Genomic DNA, 22,525 nt, shown 5'->3' on the forward strand with positions numbered 1-22,525 from the left:
TCATCTCAGTGTACACATGGAGCTGTGGCTGCGCGAGGCTGTTTGCTGCTGTCGGGAGCTCAGCTGCACACAGCCCGTGCTGAGAAGAGGAGCTGGGCGCAGCCAGTGACCTAAAGTATGGGCTGCCGGTGTTGGTGCTGCTGTCAGTGTCGGAGTCAGTGGCGGTGTCGGTGTCACTGTCATGGTCACAGTCACTGTCACTGTCGCTATCCCTGACCCTATCACTGTCACAGTCACTGTCACTGTTGCTGTCACAGTCACTGTCACTGTCGGTGTCACTGCGTCACTATCACTGACGCTGTCACTGTCGCTGTCACTATAAATATCGCTGTCACTGTCACTGTCCATGTCACTGACACTGTCACTGTCACTGTCACTGTCACTGTCCCTGTCACTGTCAGAAGCTCCCCCGGCGCTCGGGACGAGCAGGGCAAAGAGGCCCCGGCGGGCGGAGCGGCAGCGCCCCCTGCTGGCCCCGCCCGGCCCTGCCCGCGGCGGTTCTTGCCCGGCCGCAGCCGCGGCTCCTCTGCCCGTGTCCCTCAGCGCGCAGTAATACACGGCCGAGTCCCCGCGCCGGGGCCAGGACAGGTACAGAGCACTGGACTTGCGATCTGCCGACACCGACATACTCCCCGACTTGTCTGGCAGCTCCTTGAATCCTTTGTGACCACTCACGAAGAGTTCGGGGCCCTGGCCCGGGAGCTGACGGTACCAGTAGATGGTTTCGCTGGTTTGTATGTTGGGGTGTGAGCAGCTGATGTTGATGCCCGTGCCCTCGGTGGTCTCCAGCTGTGGCTCCTGCTGTACCTGTGCTCTGGCCACAGCCACTGCGATGGAGAAAAGGACAATCACTTTCCTTCAGCAGCAAATGCCATGCACGGGGAGAGGGGAGAGGGCAGAGGAGCACGGATCAGAGCTAACTGGGATATATTGTGAGAATAAAACATTAAGAGACTGTTTCACCGATTGTGATTGCTTGGAAAAGGAATGTGGGATATTTTGGAGAGGACTCAGAGTGCAGAAGGTGAGATTGGGATGAGGAAAAGAGATTGGCTGAAATGAATGGATGAATGAATGAATCAATGAATGGCTAAAGAAATGGTGTATTAAAAGAGGAAAGTTTGGAGGGAATGGATTCGTTGAGGACAGAAGATGACGGCAGTGGGAGAAAAAGAGGCTAGGAGTAGCAGGAGTGCCAGAGACAAACTTTGAAGCCATGGCTGACCCAGGCAGACCCAGACCCAGCCCAAGCCCCAGCCTCGGCTCCGACATCCCAGCGCACCAAGCAGCACCGCGGCCAGAGCCTCCAGCTGCGCTCCCCGACACCGACGCATCCCTCCGCTACTCTGCCCGAGAGTCGCTCGCCCCCTCAGCCCCGGCTCTCTGCCCCGGCCGTGCCGCCTCCTCTCCGAAGCCTCCTTTTACGTCCGCTCCACCGCCCCCAGCTCCGCCCCAGGGCTGAGCCTTGCCCCGGCGCTGCTCGGGCTCTCGCCGAGCCCTGCAAGGGGACGAAGGGGAGGCGAGCGCGGAGGCAGTGGGGCGGTGTCGGGTCTCTGCACGGCCGCAGGGGCGGGGCTGGGGTGGGTGATGAGGAATTCAAGATTGATTCTCCCTGTGCTCCCATTATCTCTTCCCTCACATGCCCGCTTTACTGTCTCCTGGAGACTCCTGAATTGTCCCTCAGGGCACGTATGCGTAAGAACGGACAAGGGGCACGAAAGGCAGAGAACACCACTGGGCTCTGCTATTCCTCTGGAGACACTACCAATGTTTTAAACGAAATTAAACTAGGAATTCACACTTGTGAAAAACCATGCTTGTTGGGGCCTGCAACTGGCAAGAGCAGAGTGTGATGTTTAGAGCAGCTGGAAAAGGAGGGCTCAGGGAGCAGGGACTGCATTTCAGTGCCTCTTCCCTGCACACATCTCATGGAGGGTGGTTCATCGTTCAACTGCACTCTGGCTCCTTCGGACTCTAGTAACCAGGTGAGTCTGAAGCCACTTCCCTTTCTGTTTCTCTCACAAAATTATCCATTTGTTAAACATCCCAGCTGATGTTTTTTTCTTCTCTGTTGAGCCTGCTGTCATGGTAAAAAATATGGGGGGATATTGTGTTCTAGAGAGAGGCTGAAATGTGGCTGCAGAGGATCTTGCTTAAGAAATTACAAGCAAGATTCCCTGGGCCAGGCTGCTCTTTGGTGGGCAAGGAAGAATGTGTGGCTCCTTGCCAAGGCTTCAGCTCCAAACTCAGTCAAAGCCTTGATTGCTCATTCAGCCTTGTGCTCTCTTTCCTGTCTGCTCCTTCTCCCAGGTGCACCTCTGACTTTGGGATGTGTCTTGCTACACCCTGTGCCTGCCCTGCCAGCCCTGCGGCCCCTGCCCGCTGGCCAACAGCTGCAATGAGTGCTGTGTCAGGCAGTGCCAGAGCTCCCCCGTTGTCATTGAGCCTCCTGCTGTGCTGGTGACCCTGCCTGGCCCCATCCTCAGCTCCTTCCCACAGAACACCATGGTGGGATCCTCCACCTCGGCTGCCGTTGGCAGCATCCTCAGCTCTGACGGAGTGCCCATCAGCTCCCAGGGCTGTGACACTTCTGGCAATTCCAGGTGCTACTATGGCAGAAGATCCCTCCCCTGGAGAAGATCTTGGGAAAGCCCCCATGAAGACACTTCAGGGAACTCAGAACATGGTCCTGGGCAAAGAATGTGCATTGTCCAATGTTGGTACCCAGAGAGATGCAAGGCTTTGCCTTTCACATTTCTTTGTTTGCTTTGGCTCCCCTTGGCAACAAGGGACCACCAAGGGCATCCCGGTGGGGACATTCTGTCTACTCTTCCACTCTGGGGCTGGTAGACAGGCACTGTGCAGGAACTTCTCCACTAACAAGGAGGACAGTCTCTCAGATGTCAGCCGGTAGCTAGCACTGCTGTTCTGTAACAGGCCTTCTGAGCTGGGAGATAGGGAAAGTGAGCAGAATAGAACCCCTGCAACCCAGAAGGAGGAGGTTAAAGATCTGCTGAGCCACAAAGATGTTCACAAATATTTGGTACTGGATGGGATTCATGCTTGGGTGATTATACAGCTGGGAAAGATGTCATTAAGCCAGGGATCAGGAGGGGCTGCATATGGTCTGTGACTCCCAGTGGGAACTGCTGGTGTCGGTGTTGGTGTCAGTGTCAGTGTCACTGTCCCTGTCCCTGTCACTGTCACTGTCACTGTCACTGTCACTGTAAGAAGCTCCCCGGGCGCTCGGGACGAGCAGGGCAAAGAGGCCCCGGCGGGCGGAGCGGCAGCGCCCCCTGCTGGCCCCGCCCGGCCCTGCCCGCGGCGGTTCTTGCCCGGCCGCAGCCGCGGCTCCTCTGCCCGTGTCCCCCAGCGCGCAGTAATACACGGCCGAGTCCCCGCGCCGGGGCTGGGACAGGTACAGAGCGCTGGACTTGCGATCTGACGACACCAACAGCTGTCCTCCTATGGCCGGCAGATCCTTGGACCCTCTAGCTATGAGTGCCAGGAATTCTGGGCCTCGGCCGTGGAGATGACGGTACCATTGTATAAAATCGTTGGTCTGAATTTTAGGATGTGAGCAGCTGATGTTGATGCTGGTGCCCTCGGTGGTCTCCAGTGATGGCTCCTGCTGTATCTGTGCTCTGGCTACAGCCACTGGATGAAGACAAAAAAATCACTTTCATTCAGGAGCTAATTCTGTGCACAGGGAGAGGGGAGAAGGCAGAGGAGCACGGATCAGAGCTAACTGAGGAATATTCTGAGAACAGAACATGGAGGCACTATTTCTTCGAGAGCAGTTGTTTGGAAGTAAAAATTTATGTAGGATATTTTAAAGAAGAGTCAGAGTGCTGATGAGGAAATCGGGATGAGGAAAAGAGATTGGCTGGAATGCATGGATGCATGGATGGATGGATGGATGGATGGATGAATAAATGAATCAGTGAGTGGCTAAAGAAATGGAGTAGTCAAACAGGAAAGCTCGGAGGGAATCAATTCACTGAGGACAGAAGGGATGACAGCAGTGAGCGAAAAAGGAGTGGGGAGGAAAAGCAGCAGTGCCATAGACAAATCCCGACCTCATTGCTTAACCCAGGCAGAACTCGCCACAGCCCCAACCGCTGTCCCGGCTCCGCCATGCTCACGCACCGAGCAGCACCGCGGCCAGCTCTGCGAGCTGCGCTCCCCGACACAGCCGCATCCCTCCGCTCGTCTGCCCGAGCATCGCTGTCCCTGCCAGCCCCTGCTCTCTCCTCCGGCCGTGCTGCCTCCGCTCCGACGTCTCGTCTTCCGCTGTCTACACCGCCCCCAGCCCCGCCCCAGGGCTGAGCCTTGCCCCGGCGCCGCTCGGGCTCTCGCCGAGTACTGTCACAGAACGGAGCGGAGGTGAGCGGGGTGGGAGTGGGGCTGCGGTCGGGTCTCTGCATGGAGGAGGCTTCAGTAACGGGATGCGTGACGGGGAACTCAAGATTAATTCTCCCTGTGCCCGCATGATCTGTTCCCTCATATCCCCCACTTGCTGTATCCTGGGAATTCCTGAATTGTCCCTCGAGGCATGTTTTGCTGAGAATGGACAAGGGACAAGAAAGGCAGAGGACACCACTGGGCTCAGCAGTTCCTCTGGGGACACTACCAGTGTTTCAAACGGAATTAAACTAGAAATCCACACTTGTGTGAAAGCATGCTTGTGGGGGCCTGCAATTGACAGGAGCAGAGCATGATGAGCAGCTGGAGAAGGAGGGCTCAGGGAGCAGGGACTGCATTTCAGTACCTCTTCCCTGCACACATCTCATGGAGGGTGATTCATTTTTCATCTGCACCCAAACTCCTTCTGAATCTGGTAACCAGGGGAGTCTGAAGCCCCTTCCCTTTCTCTTTCGCTTCCATAAGGATCTACTTCAAAAATGTCCAGGTGATGTTTTTATCTTCTATGCTGAGCTCACTGTCATGGTAAAAATATGGGGGGATATTGTGTACTAAAGAGAGTCTGAAATGTGGCTGCAGAGGATCTTGCTTAAAAAATTACAAGCAAGATTCCCTGGGCCAGGCTGCTCTTTGCAGGGCAAGGAAGAATGTGTGGCTCCTTGTCAAGGCTTCAGCTCTCAGTTGAGGCCTTGATTGCTCATTCAGTCTTGTGCTCTCTTTCCTGCCTGCTCCCTCTCCCAGGTGCATCTCTGACTTTGAGGCATGTCCTGCTACGCTCTGTGCTACCATCCCTGCTAGCCCTGCAGCCCCTGCCTGCTGACCAACAGCTGCAATGAGTGCTGTGTCAGGCAGTGCCAGAGCTCCCCCGTCGTCATTGAGCCTCCTGCTGTGCTGGTGACCCTGCCTGGCCCCATCCTCAGCTCCTTCCCACAGAACACCATGGTGGAATTCTCCAACTTGTCTGCATTGTCTGGAATTTCTAGGCGCTACTATGGAAGGAGGTCCCTCTCCTGGAGAAAATACTTGGGAAAGCCCCCATGGAGACACTTCAGGGAACTCAGAACATGGTCCTGGGCAAAGGATGGACATTTTCCAGTGTTGGCACCAGGACAGCTGCCAGGCTTTGCCTTTGCCTTTTCTTTGTTTCCTTTGGCTCCCCTTAGCAGAAATGACCACCTAGGGCATTCTGGTGGGGACCTTCTGTCTCCTCTCCCTCTCTGGGCACTGTGCAGGCACTGTGCAGGAACTTCTCCACAACCAAGGAGGACAGACTCTCAGATGTCGGCGGGCAGGCAGCACTGCTGTTCTCTAACAGGAACTCAGAGCTGGGAGATAAGGAAGGTGCAGCAGAATGGAACGCCTGTAACCCAGAACGAGGAGGTTAAAGATCTGCTGAGCCCCTGAGACACTCACAAATAGTTAGGATAGGATGGGATTCATTCTTGGGAGATTATAGAGCTGGGGAAAGACCTCAGTAAGCCTGGGCTAAGAGGAGGAGCTGAACACGGTCTGCGACTCCCAGTGGGACCTGCCAGTGTCCGTGTCGGTTTCAGTGTCAGTGTCAGTATTAGTGTCGGTGTCAATGTACCTGTCACTGCCGCTGTCCCTGTCACTGTCACTGTCACTGTCACTGTCACTGTCAGAAGCTCCCCGGGCGCTCGGGACGAGCAGGGCAAAGAGGCCCCGGCGGGCGGAGCGGCAGCGCCCCCTGCTGGCCCCGCCCGGCCCTGCCCGCGGCGGTTCTTGCCCGGCCGCAGCCGCGGCTCCTCTGCCCGTGTCCCTCAGCGCGCAGTAATACACGGCCGAGTCCCCGCGCCGGGGCTGGGACAGGTACAGAGCGCTGGCCTTGCGATCTGACGACACCAACAGCTGTCCTCCTATGGCCGGCAGATCCTTGGACGCTTTAGCAGTGAGTGCGAGGAATTCGGGGCTTTGGCCCGGGAGCTGACGGTACCAGTGGATGAAATCGCTGGTCTGGATTTTGGGATGTGAGCAGCTGATGTTAATGCTGGTGCCCTCGGTGGTCTCCATGGACGGCTCCTGATGTACCTGGGCTCTGGCCACAGCCACTGCTACAGAGAAAAGAAAGATCAGTTTCCATCATGAGTAAATGCTGTGCACGGGGAGAGAGGAGAAGGCAGAGGAGGATAGATCAGAACTAACTGAGATGCATTCTGAGAACAGAGCATATCGAGACTATTTCTTCAAGAGCAGCTGCTTGGAAATAAGAATGTATGTGGGATATTTTGGAAATTACTCAGAGTGCAGATGAGGAAATTGGGATGAGGAAAAGAGGTTGGCTGGAATGAATGGATGCATGGATGGATGGATGGATGGACGGACAGACGAATGAATGAATCAATGAGTGGCTAAAGAAATGAAGTAGTCAAACAGGAAAGCTCGGAGGGAATGGACTCTTTAAAGACAGAGGGGATGACGGCAGCGAGCGAGAAAGAGGGGAGGTGGAGCAGCAGAATTGCCGGAGACAAATCCCGAGTTCTGTGCTTAAACGAGGAAGAACTAGCCCCAGCCCGAGCCCCAGCTCCGCCGCCCCCACGCACCGAGGAGCAACGCAGCCAGAGCCGCCAGCAACGTTCCCAGACACCGCCGCATCCCGCCGCTACTCTGCCCGAGCATCGCTCGCCCTCTCAGCCCCGGCTCTCTGCCCCGACCGTGCCGCCTCCTCCCCTCTTCACCGCCTCCAGCTCCGCCCCAGGGCTGAGCCTTGCATCTGCACCGCTGGGGCTCACGCCGAGTACTGTCAGAGAATGGAGGGGAAGCGAGTGGCGTGGGAGTGCGGCTGTGGTCGTGTCTCTGCTCGGAGGAGGCTGCAGGGCTGGGGTGGGTGGCGGGTAACTATATTGATCTTCTCCGTGCTCCCATGATCTGTTCCCTCACATCCCCCATTTGCTGTCTCTTGGGAACTCCTGTATTGTCCCTCAGGGCATGTTTTGATAAGAACGGACAATGGGCACGAGAGGCAGGAAAAACCACTGGGCTCAGCAGTTCCTCTGGGGACACTACCAATGTTTCAAATAAAACTAAACTAAGAATTCACACTTGTGTGAAACCATGCTTGTTAGGGCCTGCAACTGGCAGGAGCAGAGCGTGATGTTTAGAGCAGCTGGAGAAGGAGGGCTCAGGGAGCAGGGACTGCATTTCAGTGCCTCTTCCCTGCACACATCTCATACAGATCTCATACATCACTGTTCATCTGCACCCAGGCTCCTTCTGAATCTGGGAACCAGGGGAGTCTGAAGCCCCTTTCACTTTTTCTTTCTCTTACAAAATGATCCACTTCAAAAATGTCCCAGCTGATGTTTTTATCTTCTATGCTGAGCCTGCTGTCATGGTAAAAATTTGGGGGGATATTGTGTTCTAGAGAGAGGCTGAAATGTGGCTGCAGGGGATCTTGCTTAAGAAATTACAAGCGAGATTCCCTGGGCCAGGCTGCTCTTTGCAGGGAAAGGAAGAATGTGTGTGTCCTTGCCAAGGCTCCAGCTCCAAACTCAGTCGATACCTTGATTGCTCTTTCACCCTTGTTCTCTGTTTCCTGTCTACTCCTTCTCCCAGGTGTACCTCTGACTCTGAAGCGTGTCCTGCTACACCCTGTGCCTGCCCTGCCAGCCCTGCGGCCCCTGCCCGCTGGCCAACAGCTGCAATGAGTGCTGTGTCAGGCAGTGCCAGAGCTCCACCGTCGTCATTGAGCCTCCTGCTGTGCTGGTGACCCTGCCCTGCCCCATCCTCAGCTCCTTCCCACAGAACACCGTGGTGGGATCCTCCACCTCAGCTGTCGTTGGCAGCATCCTCAGCTGTGATGGAGTTCTCATCAGCTCTCAGGGCTTTGACCTGTCTGGAATTTCGAGGTGCTACCATGGCAGAAGATCTCTCCACTGCAGAAGATGCTGAGAAAGTCCCATTGAGAGTTCATGGAGCTCAAGGTATGGTCCTGGGCAAGGGATGGGCATTTTCCAAAGTTGGCACCAGGACAGCTGTAAGGCTTTGCCTTTCCCTTTTTTTTTGTTTGCTTTGGCTACCCTTGGCAGCAACGACAACCAAGGGCATCCTGGTGGGGACATTCTGTCTCCTCTCCCTCTCTGGGGTAGGTAGACAGGCACTGTGCAGGAACTTTTCCACTACCAAGGAGGACAGAGTTTCAGATGTCAGTGGGCAGGCAGCTGTGTTGTCCTCCAATAGGCTTTCTGAGCTGGGAGATAGGGAAAATGAGCAGAATGAAACACGTGTAACCCAGAAGGAGGAGGTAATGATCTGCTGAGCCACTAAGACACTCACAAATATTTGGTATTGGATGGGATTCATGCTTGGGAGATTATAGAGCTGGGGAAAGATCTCATTAAGCCAGGGCTGAGAGGAGGGGCTGAGCACGGTCTGTGACTCCCAGTAGGACTTACCGGTGTCGCTGTCATTGTCACTGTGTCACTGTCCCTGTCCCTGTCCCTGTCAGAAGCTCCCCGGGCGCTCGGGACGAGCAGGGCAAAGAGGCCCCGGCGGGCGGAGCGGCAGCGCCCCCTGCTGGCCCCGCCCGGCCCTGCCCGCGGCGGTTCTTGCCCGGCCGCAGCCGCGGCTCCTCTGCCCGTGTCCCCCAGCACGCAGTAATACACGGCCGAGTCCCCGCGCCGGGGCTGGGACAGGTACAGAGCGCTGGACTTGCGATCTGCCGACACCGACATACTCCCCGACTTGTCCGGCAGCTCTTTGAATCCTTTGTGACCGCTCACGAAGAGTTGAGGGCCTTGGCCTGGGAGCTGACGATAGAAATAGATCAAATCGTTGGTCTGGACACTTGGGTGCGAGCAGCTGATGTTGATGCCGGTGCCCTCCGTGGTCTCCAATGACGGATCCTGCTGTACCTGGGCTCTGGCCACAGCCACTGCCACAGCGAAAAGAAGAATCACTTTCATTCAGGAGCAAATGCCGTGCACGGGGAGAAGGGACAAGGCAGAGGAGGACAGATCCGAGCTAACTGGGATAGATTATGAGAATAAAGCGTAGAGAGACTATCATTTGAGAGTGATTACCTAGAAAAAAAACCGTATGTTGGATATTGTTGAAAAGACTCAGAGTGCCGAAGGGGAGATTGGGATGAGGAAAAAAGATTGTCTGGAATGAATGGTTGAAGTAATTAACTAATGAGTGCCTAAAGCAATGGAGTAGTAAGAGAGGCAAGCTCGGAGGGAATGGATTCATTGAGGAGAAGGGAAGAAGGCAGTGGGTGGAAAGGAGCAAGGGGGAGAAGAAGTGCCAGAGACAAATCCCGAGACCAGTGCTTATCCCTGGCAGACCCAGACAAAGCCCCAGCCCGGGCCCGTCACCGCCATCCCCACGCACCGAGCAGCACCGCGGCCAGTGCCTTCAGCTGCGCTCCACGGCACAGCCGCATCCCGCCGCGCTGCCGCCCGAGCAGCGCTGTCCCACTCAGCCCCAGCTCTCTGCTGGGACCGTGCTGCCTCCTCTCCGACGTCTCCTCTCTGCCTCTCCCAACTCCGCCCCAGGACTGAGCCTTGCCCCGGCGCTGCTCGGGCTCTCGACGAGTCCTGTCAAGGAACGGAGCGGAGGCGAGCACGCTGGGAGTGGGGCTGCGGTCGGGTTTCTGCACGGCGGCAGGGGCGGGGCGCGGGGGGGGTGGTGACGGGGAACTCAAGGTTGATTTGCTGTGCACTCCCATTATCTGTTCCCTCACATCCCCCATTTGCTGTCTCCTGAGGACTCCTGAAATGTCCTTCAGGACATGTGTTGGTAACAATAGACAAGGCGCACGAGTGGCAGAGAAAACCACCGGGCTCTGCAATTCCTCTGGAGACACTCCCAATGTTTCAAATGAAAATAAACTAAGAATTCACACTTGTGTGAAACCACGCTTGTTGTAGCCTGCAACTGGCAGGAGCAGAGCGTGATGTTTAGAGCAGCTGGAAAAGGAGGGCTCAGGGACCAGGGACTGCATTTCATTGCCTCTTCCCTGCACACATATCATGCAGGCTTCTACATCGCTGTTCAACTGCATCCAGGCTCCTTCTGAATTTGGCAACCAGGTGAGTCTGAAGCCACTTCCCTTTCTGTTTCTCTTCCAAAATGATCCACTGTACAAACATCCCAGCTGATGTTTTCTTCTTCTATGCTGTGCCTGCTTCATGGCAAAAATATGGGGGGGCATTGTGTTCTCAAGAGAGGCTGAAATGTGGCTGCAGAGGATCTTGCTTAAGAAATTACAAGGATGACACCCTGGGCTTTGCTGCTCTTTGCAGGGCAAAGAAGAATGTGTGGTTCCTTGCCAAGGCTTCAGCTCCAAACTCAGTCGAGGCCTTGATTGCTCATTCAGTCTTGTGCTCTGTTTCCTGTCTGCTCCTTCTCACAGGTGCACCTCTCACGTTGAGGTGTGTCCTGATACACCCTGTGCCTGCCATCTCTGCCAGCCCTGCGGCCCCTGCCCGCTGACCAACAGCTGCAATGAGTGCTGTGTCAGGCAGTGCCAGAGCTCCACCGTTGTCATTGAGCCTCCTGCTGTGCTGGTGACCCTGCCTGGCCCCATCCTCAGCTCCTTCCCACAGAACACCGTGGTGGGATCATCTACCTCGGCTGCTGTTGGCAACATCCTCAGCTGTGATGGAGTTCCCATCAGCTCCTGGGGCTATGACCTGTCTAGTATTTCCAGGCGCTACTATGGAAGGAGGTCCCTCCCCCGGACATGATGCTGGGAAAGCCCCCATCGAGACACTTCAGGGAACTCAGAGCATGGTCCTGGGTAAAGGATGGGCATTTTCCAGTGTTGTCACCAGGACAGCTGCTAGGCTTTGCCTGTCCCTTTTCTTTGTTTGCTTTGGCTCCCCTTGGCAGCAAGGGACCACCAAGAGCATCCTGGTGGGGACATTCTGTCTTTTCTTCCTCTCTGGGGCAGTTAGACAGGCACTGTGCAGGAACTTCTCCACTACCAAGGAGGACAGAGTTTCAGATGTCCGTGGGCAGGTAACACTGCTGTCCTCTAACAGGACCTCTGAGCTGGGAGATAGGGAAAGTGAGCAGAATGGAACCCCTGTAACCCAGAAGGAAGAGGTAATGATCTGCTGAGCCACTCAGATGCTCACAAATATTTGGGATTGGATGGGATTCATGCTTGGGAGATTATAGAGCTGGGGAACGACCTCATTAAGCCAGGGCTCAGAGGAGGGGAAGAGCATGGTCCATGACTGCCAGTGGGATTTGCCGGTGTCGGTGTCAGTGTCAGTGTCGGTGCCACATCAGTGTCCATGTCGGTGACAGTGTCGGTGACAGTGTTGGTTTCACTCTCACTGTCACTGTGTCCCTGTCCCTGTCACTGTGTCACAGTCACAGTCACAGTCACTATCACTCTCACTCTCACTCTCACTCTCACTCTCACTCTCACTCTCACTCTCACTCTCACTCTCACTCTCACTCTCACTCTCACTCTCACTCTCACTCTCACTGTCCCTGTCAGAAGCTGCCCGGGCGCTCGGGACGAGCAGGGCAAAGAGGCCCCGGCGGGCGGAGCGGCAGCGCCCCCTGCTGGCCCCGCCCGGCCCTGCCCGCGGCGGTTCTTGCCCGGCCGCAGCCGCGGCTCCTCTGCCCGTGTCCCCCAGCACGCAGTAATACACGGCCGAGTCCCCGCGCCGGGGCTGGGACAGGTACAGAGCGCTGGACTTGCGATCTGCCGACACCGACATACTCCCCGACTTGTCCGGCAGCTCTTTGAATCCTTTGTGACCGCTCACGAAGAGTTGAGGGCCTTGGCCTGGGAGCTGACGATAGAAATAGATCAAATCGTTGGTCTGGACACTTGGGTGCGAGCAGCTGATGTTGATGCCGGTGCCCTCCGTGGTCTCCAATGACGGATCCTGCTGTACTTGGGCTCTGGCCACAGCCACTGCCACAGAGAAAAGAAGAATCACTTTCATTCAGGAGCAAATGCCGTGCACGGGGAGAAGGGACAAGGCAGAGGAGGACAGATCCGAGCTAACTGGGATAGATTATGAGAATAAAGCGTAGAGAGACTATCATTTGAGAGTGATTACCTAGAAAAAAAACCGTATGTTGGATATTGTTGAAAAGACTCAGAGTGCCGAAGGGGAGATTGGGATGAGGAAAAAAGATTGTCTGGAATGAATGGTTGAAGTAATTAACTAATGAGTGCCTAAAGCAATGGAGTAGTAAGAGAGGCAAGCTCGGAGGGAATGGATTCATTGAGGAGAAGGGAAGAAGGCAGTGGGTGGAAAGGAGCAAGGGGGAGAAGAAGTGCCAGAGACAAATCCCGAGACCAGTGCTTATCCCTGGCAGACCCAGACAAAGCCCCAGCCCGGGCCCGTCACCGCCATCCCCACGCACCGAGCAGCACCGCGGCCAGTGCCTTCAGCTGCGCTCCACGGCACAGCCGCATCCCGCCGCGCTGCCGCCCGAGCAGCGCTGTCCCACTCAGCCCCAGCTCTCTGCTGGGACCGTGCTGCCTCCTCTCCGACGTCTCCTCTCTGCCTCTCCCAACTCCGCCCCAGGACTGAGCCTTGCCCCGGCGCTGCTCGGGCTCTCGACGAGTCCTGTCAAGGAACGGAGCGGAGGCGAGCACGCTGGGAGTGGGGCTGCGGTCGGGTTTCTGCACGGCGGCAGGGGCGGGGCGCGGGGGGGGTGGTGACGGGGAACTCAAGGTTGATTTGCTGTGCACTCCCATTATCTGTTCCCTCACATCCCCCATTTGCTGTCTCCTGAGGACTCCTGAAATGTCCTTCAGGACATGTGTTGGTAACAATAGACAAGGCGCACGAGTGGCAGAGAAAACCACCGGGCTCTGCAATTCCTCTGGAGACACTCCCAATGTTTCAAATGAAAATAAACTAAGAATTCACACTTGTGTGAAACCACGCTTGTTGTAGCCTGCAACTGGCAGGAGCAGAGCGTGATGTTTAGAGCAGCTGGAAAAGGAGGGCTCAGGGAGCAGGGACTGCATTTCATTGCCTCTTCCCTGCACACATATCATGCAGGCTTCTACATCACTGTTCAACTGCATCCAGGCTCCTTCTGAATTTGGCAACCAGGTGAGTCTGAAGCCACTTCCCTTTCTGTTTCTCTTCCAAAATGATCCACTGTACAAACATCCCAGCTGATGTTTTCTTCTTCTATGCTGTGCCTGCTTCATGGCAAAAATATGGGGGGGCATTGTGTTCTCAAGAGAGGCTGAAATGTGGCTGCAGAGGATCTTGCTTAAGAAATTACAAGGATGACACCCTGGGCTTTGCTGCTCTTTGCAGGGCAAAGAAGAATGTGTGGCTCCTTGCCAAGGCTTCAGCTCCCAACTCAGTCGAGGCCTTGATTGTTCATTCACCCTTGTGCTCTGTTTCCTGTCTGCTCCTTTTCCCAGGTGCACCTCTGACTTTGGGGTGTGTCCTGCTACACCCTGTGCCTGCCCTGCCAGCCCTGCGGCCCCTGCCCACTGGCCAACAGCTGCAATGAGTGCTGTGTCAGGCAGTGCCAGAGCTCCAACGTTGCCATCCAGCCCTTCCTCGTGCTGGTGACCCTGCCTGGCCCCATCCTCAGCTCCTTCCCACAGAACACCGTGGTGGGATTATCTACCTCGGCTGCTGTTGGCAACATCCTCAGCTGTGATGGAGTTCCCATCAGCTCCTGGGGCTATGACCTGTCTAGTATTTCCAGGCGCTACTATGGAAGGAGGTCCCTCCCCTGGACATGATGCTGGGAAAGCCCCCATCGAGACACTTCAGGGAACCCAGAACATGGTCCTGGGTAAAGGATGGGCATTTTCCAGTGTTGTCACCAGGACAGCTGCTAGGCTTTGCCTGTCCCTTTTCTTTGTTTGCTTTGGCTCCCCTTGCCAGCAAGGGACCACCAAGGGCATCCTGGTGGGGACATTCTGTCTTTTCTTCCTCTCTGGGGCAGTTAGACAGGCACTGTGCAGGAACTTCTCCACTACCAAGGAGGTCAGAGTTTCAGATGTCCGTGGGCCGGTGACACTGCTGTCCTCTAACAGGACCTCTGAGCTGGGAGATAGGGAAAGTGAGCAGAATGGAACTCCTGTAACCCAGAAGGAAGAGGTAATGATCTGCTGAGCCACTCAGATGCTCACAAATATTTGGGATTGGATGGGATTCATGCTTGGGAGATTATAGAGCTGGGGAAAGACCTCGTTAAGCCAGGGCTCAGAGGAGGGGAAGAGCACGGCCCGTGACTGCCAGTGGGATTTGCCGGTGTCGGTGTCGGTGTCGGTGTCAGTGTCGGTGTCGGTGTCAGTGCCATATCAGTGTCCATGTCGGTGACAGTGTCTGTGACAGTGTCGGTTTCACTCTCACTGTCACTGTGTCCCTGTCCCTGTCACTGTGTCACAGTCACAGTCACTCTCACTCTCACTCTCACTCTCACTCTCACTCTCACTCTCACTCTCACTCTCACTCTCACTCTCACTGTCCCTGTCAGAAGCTGCCCGGGCGCTCGGGACGAGCAGGGCAAAGAGGCCCCGGCGGGCGGAGCGGCAGCGCCCCCTGCTGGCCCCGCCCGGCCCTGCCCGCGGCGGTTCTTGCCCGGCCGCAGCCGCGGCTCCTCTGCCCGTGTCCCCCAACGCGCAGTAATACACGGCCGAGTCCCCGCGCCTGGGCTGGGACAGGTACAGAGCACTGCTCCGGCCGTCCTCTGACACCGACAGCTTTCCTGCAATGTCCGACAGATCCTTGGACTCTCTAGCTATGAGTGTGAGGAATTCGGGGCTTTGGCCCGGGAGCTGACGATAGAAATGGATGTAATCCTGGATCCGTTTGGTGGGGTGTGAGCAGTTGATGTTGATACCGGTGCCCTCAGTGGTCTCCAGCCACAGGTCCTGCTGAACTTGGGCTCTGCCTGATGCCACTGCCGTGGAAAAAAGGAAAAATCTCAAATCCTACATTGCCCTTGCGCACAAAACAAATGCCACAGAAGCAGTCAGGATCATAAAGATGTAATGAGGAAAACAATTCTCAGGGAATTTCAAGATATGCAGGAAAAAAGTGTCCATTAATCGTTTGTGGAGACATGAATGAGAGAATGATAGCAGGATTGCTGCAGTCAGTGGAGAATAGGATTATGGGGGAGAATGAACAAAGGACACAAAGCAGCAAGGGGTAAGGACTGACTTCGTGAGCTGTAAAGATAGGAAAGGAGTGGTTGTGCAGGGTTGGGCAAAGAAGAGACCCGAAGGAAGTCTAGGACAGAGAAGGGGAAGAGAAGAACGGGATCACAGTTCGCGGGAAGAGCCCTGTGAAGAAGCCAGGTAGGACGGCAGGGCCCTATTGGGACACCCCCCCCCCAGCCGAGCCCGCGCCGCCGCTATCCCTGCGCACCGAGCAGCACGGCAGCCAGCGCCGCCAGTCCCGTGCCCCGACACGGCCGAATCCCGCCGCTCCGCCGCCCGAGCATCGCTGGCCTCCTCAGCCCCGGCTGCCTCTCCTCTCCTCTCCTCTCCTCTCCTCTCCTCTCCTCTCCTCTCCTCTCCTCTCCTCTCCTCTCCTCTCCTCTCCTCTCCTCTCCTCTCCTCTCCTCTCCTCTCCTCTCCTCTCCTCTCCTCTCCTCTCCTCTCCTCTCCTCTCCTCTCCTCTCCTCTCCTCTCTCCTCTCTCCTCTCTCCTCTCTCCTCTCTCCTCTCTCCTCTCTCCTCTCTCCTCTCTCCTCTCCTCCTCAACACTGACAGCTCCGCCTCGGCCGGGCTCAGCCCCCGCCTCTCACACCACCAGCACAATCAGCGACACAAGGACGTTTGGCATCGCCAGGGACAAGACACAGAACTGTCCCATCCCGCACACCACCGACACTGCACGGGAAGCACATCCACTCCGCCGTTGGCAGCACACGGGCGGCACGACTGACGAGCCTCTCGCCATGCCCACGAGGCAAAGCTCCTCCTTTGGCTCTCTGCAGCCCTGCTGAGAGCGGCTGTGTCACGGCTGGGGCGCAGGGCACGGGGGCTTCGAGCCGTGCTGAGGTCCCGACCGTGGTGTTTGTCCTGAGTTAAAGTGAGCATCCAGGCTGCAGTGAAGCCATCCTTCTTGGGCTTGAAATCAGCATCAGCGGGGAGTGAACTTTGGAGGGGCAGGAAAGGGAGTGCTCAGGTGACAGGGGCTGCATTTCAGTGTGGAGCCACACACATTCTGTGCTTTACACATGTCCGTGGAAACTGGGCTGCTCCAAGAGCACAAGAGGCAGGAACACACATCATCCTTGGGCTCTGCTGAGGACAGCTAGGGCCAAAAACAGCAGGGCTGGAGCACTGTGTGGAAGGATAAGATCCTAGAGAAGCACAGGGCTGTTTTCTAAATTTTTTTTAAATTTATTTTATTTTTTTTTAATTCTGGAGGGCAAAATGTGGAGATGTGTAAAAATAATGCCGAGGGACACGAAAAAATGTTAGCATGGATGGGGTCAAAATCATCAGACCATTGTACACACCTGGGGAGACAACTTCTGCTGAGCATCAGGGTGAGCTCAGGGTCACTTCCCCAAGCTCTGACTCACATAGACACATCCCCTCCTTCTTCTGGCTTGCTGCACAGCTGAGGAAGCTGGTACTAGAGCAAGGCATAAAAAAAACCTGATGTGGTATTTGCAGGCAGTCTCGAAGGTGTGTCTCTGCTTCACCATGACTTGGCCATCTTCCTGAGTGACCGTGATCTGCCCCGTGGTGCCTGGAAGAAAGTGAAGGTCAGCAGCTCCACGGGGAAGGACTATGGGAAGCACAACGATGTGGATTCATCTGGAAACGATTCTCTGGGGGCAGCAAAGGAAACAGTGGGGCACGGGCAGAGAGATGACCTGTCCTTCCAGTGCCTGAAATGCTCCTTCTGGGTTTCTCCCTCGTCCAGCAGCAGCCCCCGTGGCTTCCTCAGCCATTGGCATTCTGACCATTCCGTGCCTCTGGGGTCTCAGTCACGGCAAGGAGCTGCTCTCGCTCAGCGGGCGGGCGGAGCGGCAGCGCCCCCTGCTGGCCCCGCCCGGCCCTGCCCGCGGCGGTTCTTGCCCGGCCGCAGCCGCGGCTCCTCTGCCCGTGTCCCCCAGCGCGCAGTAATACACGGCCGAGTCCCCTCGCCGGGGCTGGGACAGGTACAGAGCGCTGGACTTGCGATCTGACGACACCCACAGCTGTCCTCCTATGTCCGGCACATCCTTGGACCCTCTAGCTATGAGTGCAAGGAATTCGGGACCTCGGCCCGGGAGTAGACGGTACCAGTAGATGGAATCGCCGGTCTGGATTTTGGGATGTGAGCAGCTGACGTTGATGCCCGTGCACTCGGTGGTTTCTAATGACGGCTCCTGCTGTACCTGGGCTTTGGCCACAGCCACTGCGAAGGAGAAAGGAATAATCACTTTTCATCCAGAGTGAGCGCCGTGCACACGGAGAGAGGAGAAGGCAGAAGAGCACGGATCAGAGCTAACTGTGATATATTCTGAGAACAGAGCATAGCGAGACTATTTCTTCAACATCAGCTGCTTGGAAAAAAGAATGTATGTGGGATATTTCGAAGAATAGTCAGAATGCAGAAGGGGAAATTGGGATGAGGAAAAGAGATTGGCTGGAATGAATGGATTAGTGGATGGATGAATGAATGAATCAGTGAGTGGCTAAAGAAATAGAGTATTCAAACAGGAAAGCTCAGACGGAATGGATTCATTGAGGACAGAAGGAATGAGGGCAGTGAGCAAAAAAGAAGTGGGGAAAAGCAGGAGTGCCACAGGCAAATCCCGAGCTCAGTGCTTAACCCAGGCAGAACTAGCCCCAGTCCCAACCGCTGTCCCTTCGCCGCCATCCCCACCCACCGAGCAGCACCGCGGCCAGCTCTGCGAGCTGCGCCCCCCGACACAGCCGCATCCTGCCGCTCCTCCGCCCGAGCGTCGCTGTCCCTGCCTGCCCCTGCTCTCTCCTCCGGCCGTGCTGCCTCCGCTCCGATGTCTCGACTTCCGCTCTCTTCACCGCCTCCAGCTCCGCCCCAGGGCTGAGCCTTGCCCCGGCGCTGCTCGGGCGCTCGCCGAGTCCTGCAAGGGGAGGAAGGAGAGGCGAGCGTGGAGGCAGTGGGGCTGCGGTCGGGTCTCTGCACGGCGGCAGGGGCGGGACTGGGGTGGGTGATGAGGAGAACTCAAGATTGATTCTCCCTGTGCTCCCATTATCTGTTCCCTCTCATGCCCCGTTTACTATCTCCTGGGGACTCCTGAATTGTCCCTTGAGGCATGTTTTGATGAGAACGGATAATGGGCACGAGAGGCCGAGAACACCACTGGGCTCCGCTATTCATCTGGGGACACTCCCAATGTTTCAAATGGAATTAAACTAAGAATCCACACTTGTGTGAAACCATGCTTGTTGTGGCCTGCAACTGGCAGGAGCAGAGCGTGATGTTTAGAGCAGCTGGAGAAGGAGGGCTCAGGAAGCAGGGACTGCATTTCATTGCCTCTTCCCTGCACACATCTCATGCATGCTGCTACCTCACTGTTCATCTGCACCCAGGCTCCTTATGAATCTGGCAACCAGGTGAGCCTGAAGCCACTTCCCTTTCTCTTTCACTTCGAAAATGATCCATTTGTTAAACATCCCAGCTGATGTTTTTTTCTTCTATGCTGAGCTCGCTGTCATGGCAAAAATATGGGGGGACATTGTGTTCTAGAGAGAGGGTGAAATGTGGCTGCAGAGGATCTTGCTTAAGAAATTACAAGCAAGATTCCCTGGGCCAGGCTGCTCTTTGCAGGGCAAGGAAGAATGTGTGGTTCCTTGCCAAAACTTAAGCTCCCAACTCAGTCGAGGCCTTGATTGCTCATTCAGCCTTGTGCTCTGTTTCCTGTCTGCTCCTTCTTCCAGGTGCACCTCTGACTTTGAGGCATGTCCTGCTACACCCGGTGCTACCATCCCTGCCAGCCCTGCGGCCCCTGCCCGCTGGCCAACAGCTGCAATGAGTGCTGTGTCAGGCAGTGCCAGAGCTCCACCGTCGTCATTGAGCCTCCTGCTGTGCTGGTGACCCTGCCTGGCCCCATCCTCAGCTCCTTCCCACAGAACACCGTGGTGGGATCCTCCAACTCGGCTGCCGTTGGCAGCATCCTCAGCTGTGATGGAGTGCCCATCAGCTCTCAGGGCTGTGACCTGTCTGGCATTTCCAGGCGCTATTATGGCAGAAGATCCCTTCCCTGGACAAGATGCTGGGAAAGCACCATGGAGACACTTCAGTGAACTCAGAGCATGATCCTGGGCAAAGGATGGGCATTTTCCAATGTTGGTACCAGGACAGCTGCCAGGCTTTGCCTTTCCCTTTTCTTTGCTTGCTTTGGCTCCCCTTGGCAGCAAGGGACCACCAAGGGCATCCTGGTGGAGACATTCTGTCTTTTCTTCCTCTCTGGGGCAGTTAGACAGGCACTGTGAAGGAACTTCTCCACTACCAAGGAGGACAGAGTTTCAGATGTCAGCGGGCAGGCAGCACTGCTGTCCTCTAATAGGCCCTCTGAGCTGGGAGATAGGGAAAGTGAGCAGAATGAAACACGTGTAACCCAGAAGGAAGAGGTAATGATCTGCTGAGCCACTCAGATGCTCACAAATATTTGGTATTGGATGGGATTCATGCTTGGGAGATTATAGAGCTGGGGAAAGATGTCATTAAGCCAGGGCTGAGAGGAGGGGCTGAGCACGGTCTGTGACTCCCAGTAGGATCTGCCGGTGTCAGTGTCAATGTCACTGTCACTGTCCGTGTCGGTGTCGGTGTCCCTGTCACTATCACAGTCACTGTCACTATCACTATCGCTGTAACTGTCACTGCCCATGTCACTGTCACTGTCCCTGTCAGAAGCTCCCCGGGAGCTCGGGACGAGCAGGGCAAAGAAGCCCCGGCGGGCGGAGCGGCAGCGCCCCCTGCTGGCCCCGCCCGGCCCTGCCCGCGGCGGTTCTTGCCCGGCCGCAGCCGCGGCTCCTCTGCCCGTGTCCCCCAACGCGCAGTAATACACGGCCGAGTCCCCTCGCCGGGGCCAGGACAGGTACAGAGCGCTGGCCTTGCGATCTGACGACACCCACAGCTGTCCTCCTATGTCCGGCACATCCTTGGACCCTCTAGCTATGAGTGCCAGGAATTCTGGGCCTCGGCCATGCAGATGACGGTACCATTGTATAAAATTATCGGTCTGGATTTTGGGATGTGAGCAGCTGATGTTAATGCCGGTGCCCTCGGTGGTCTCCAATGACGGCTCCTGCTGTATCTGGGCTCTGGCCACAGCCACTGCAACGAAGACAAAAAGAATCACTTTCATTCAGGAGGGAATACCGTGCACAGGGAGAGGAGAGAGGGCAGTGGAGGACAGATCAGAGCTTACTGAGGTATATTCTGAGAAGAGAGCATGGAGGCACTATTCCTCCGAGAGCAGCTCTTTGGAAGAAAAAATTTATGTGGGATATTTTGGAGAAGAGTCAGAGTGCTGGTGAGGAAATTGGGATGAGGAAAAGAGATTGGCTGGAATGCATGGATGCATGGATGGATGGATGGACGGATGGATGAATAAATGAATCAGTGAGTGGCTAAAGAAATAGAGTATAAAACAGGAAAGCTCGGAGGGAATGGATTCTTTATGGACAGAAGGGATGACAGCAGTGAGCGAAAAAGGAGTGGGGAAGAGGAGCAGGAGTGCCAGAGACAAATCCCGACCTCACTGCTTAACCCAGGCAGAACTCGCCCCAGCCCCAGCTGCTGTCCCGGCGCCGCCACCCCACGCACCGAGCAGCACCGCGGCCAGAGCCGCCAGCTGCGCTCCCCGACACAGCCGCATCCCGCCGCTCCTCTGCCCGAGCATCGCTGTCCCTGCCAGCCCCTGCTCTAGCCTCCGGCCGTGCTGCCTCCTCTACGATGTCTCCTCTTGCGCTTTCTAAACCGCCCCCAGCTCCGCCCCAGGGCTGAGCCTTGCTCCGGCGCTGCTCGGGCTCTCGCCGAGTCCTGCCCGGGAATGGAGTGGAGGCGAGCGCGGTGACAGTGGGGCGGCGGTCGTGTCTCTGCACGGAGGAGGCTGCAGGGCTGGGGTGGCTGGCGGAGAACTCAAGATTAATTCTCCCTCTGCTTCCATTATCTTTTCCCTCACAAGCCCTCCCCTTTGCTGTCTCCTGGTGACTCCTGAATTGTCCCTCGGGCCATGTGTTGATAAGAGCGGACAATGGGCACGAGAGGCAGAGGACACCACCGGGCTCTGCATTTCCTCTGGAGACACATCCAATGTTTCAAATGGAGTTAAACTAGGAATCCACACTTGTGTGAAACCATGCTTTTTAGGGCCTGCGATTGACAGGAGCAGAGTGTGATGTTTATAGCAGGTGGAGAAGGAGGGCTCAGGAAGCAGGGACTGCATTTCAGTGCCTCTTCCCTGCACACATCTCGTACATGCTGCTACCTCACTGTTCATCTGCACCCAGGCTCCTTCTGAATCTGGCAACCAGGTGAGTCTGAAGCCACTTCCCTTTCTCTTTCGCTTCGAAAATGATCCACTTGACAAACATCCCAGCTGATGTTTTCTTCTTCTCTGTTGAGCCTGCTGTCATGGTAAAAATATGGGAGGACTAGAGAGAGGGTGAAATGTGGCTGCAGAGGATCTTGCTTAAGAAATTACAAGCAAGATTCCCTGGGCCAGGCTGCTCTTTGCAGGGCAAGGAAGAATGTGTGTGTCCTTGCCAAGGCTCCAGCTCCAAACTCAGTCGATACCTTGATTGCTCTTTCACCCTTGTTCTCTGTTTCCTGTCTGCTCCTTCTCCCAGGTGCACCTCTGAGTCTGAAGCATGTCCTGCTACACCCTGTGCCTGCCCTGCCAGCCCTGCGGCCCCTGCCCGCTGGCCAACAGCTGCAATGAGTGCTGTGTCAGGCAGTGCCAGAGCTCCACCGTCGTCATTGAGCCTCCTGCTGTGCTGGTGACCCTGCCTGGCCCCATCCTCAGCTCCTTCCCACAGAACACTGTGGTGGGATCCTCCACCTCAGCTGCATTGTCTGGCATTTCCCCGCACTACTATGGAAGTAGGTCCCTCTCCTGGAGAAGATGCTGGGAAAGCCTCCATGGAGACACTTCAGGGAAATCAGAACATGTTTCTGGGCAAAGGATGG

The 22,525-nt window shown here is 56.0% G+C and overlaps 4 protein-coding genes, 2 pseudogenes and 2 gene segments (V, D, J or C); 2 read left to right on the top strand and 6 right to left on the bottom strand.

The window, feature by feature from the left end:
- On the bottom strand, positions 1-21,674 carry LOC146420938 (uncharacterized). Its single transcript, XM_085047867.1, has 2 exons — positions 21,161-21,674; positions 1-827 (listed from the first exon to the last, which is right to left on the bottom strand). Exons 1-2 carry the CDS (start codon positions 21,234-21,236, stop codon positions 1-3), a joined length of 903 nt encoding a protein of 300 aa, XP_084903993.1. The 5' UTR covers positions 21,237-21,674.
- LOC146420939 (immunoglobulin heavy variable 5-51-like) lies at positions 2,278-4,330 on the bottom strand. The segment is given in 2 exon segments: positions 2,278-3,657; positions 4,150-4,330. Coding segments are annotated over 2 exon segments (627 nt in total).
- On the bottom strand, positions 3,073-9,963 carry LOC146420940 (T cell receptor alpha variable 4-like; annotated as a pseudogene). The gene is made up of 3 exons (XR_014848870.1): positions 9,775-9,963; positions 8,834-9,316; positions 3,073-3,188 (listed from the first exon to the last, which is right to left on the bottom strand). The product of XR_014848870.1 is annotated as a T cell receptor alpha variable 4-like (transcript).
- Positions 11,733-12,971, bottom strand: LOC146420941 (uncharacterized). The gene is made up of 2 exons (XM_085047865.1): positions 12,781-12,971; positions 11,733-12,322 (listed from the first exon to the last, which is right to left on the bottom strand). Exons 1-2 carry the CDS (start codon positions 12,830-12,832, stop codon positions 11,733-11,735), a joined length of 642 nt encoding a protein of 213 aa, XP_084903991.1. The 5' UTR covers positions 12,833-12,971.
- On the top strand, positions 13,422-14,134 carry LOC146420942 (feather keratin Cos1-2 pseudogene; annotated as a pseudogene).
- LOC146420943 (uncharacterized) lies at positions 14,753-15,914 on the bottom strand. The gene is made up of 2 exons (XM_085047866.1): positions 15,771-15,914; positions 14,753-15,300 (listed from the first exon to the last, which is right to left on the bottom strand). Exons 1-2 carry the CDS (start codon positions 15,844-15,846, stop codon positions 14,753-14,755), a joined length of 624 nt encoding a protein of 207 aa, XP_084903992.1. The 5' UTR covers positions 15,847-15,914.
- On the bottom strand, positions 16,217-18,319 carry LOC146420944 (T cell receptor alpha variable 4-like). The segment is given in 2 exon segments: positions 16,217-17,761; positions 18,237-18,319. Coding segments are annotated over 2 exon segments (465 nt in total).
- LOC146420945 (feather beta keratin-like) lies at positions 18,952-19,907 on the top strand. Its single transcript, XM_085047863.1, has one exon. It carries the CDS (start codon positions 19,291-19,293, stop codon positions 19,633-19,635), a length of 345 nt encoding a protein of 114 aa, XP_084903989.1. The 5' UTR covers positions 18,952-19,290; the 3' UTR covers positions 19,636-19,907.
- Positions 21,675-22,525: the final 851 nt, after the last annotated feature.

This window comes from Lichenostomus cassidix, unplaced genomic scaffold (assembly GCF_008360975.1).
Source record: "Lichenostomus cassidix isolate B80296 unplaced genomic scaffold, HeHo_3.0 HiC_scaffold_788, whole genome shotgun sequence".
NCBI classification, from domain to species: Eukaryota; Metazoa; Chordata; class Aves; order Passeriformes; family Meliphagidae; genus Lichenostomus; species Lichenostomus cassidix.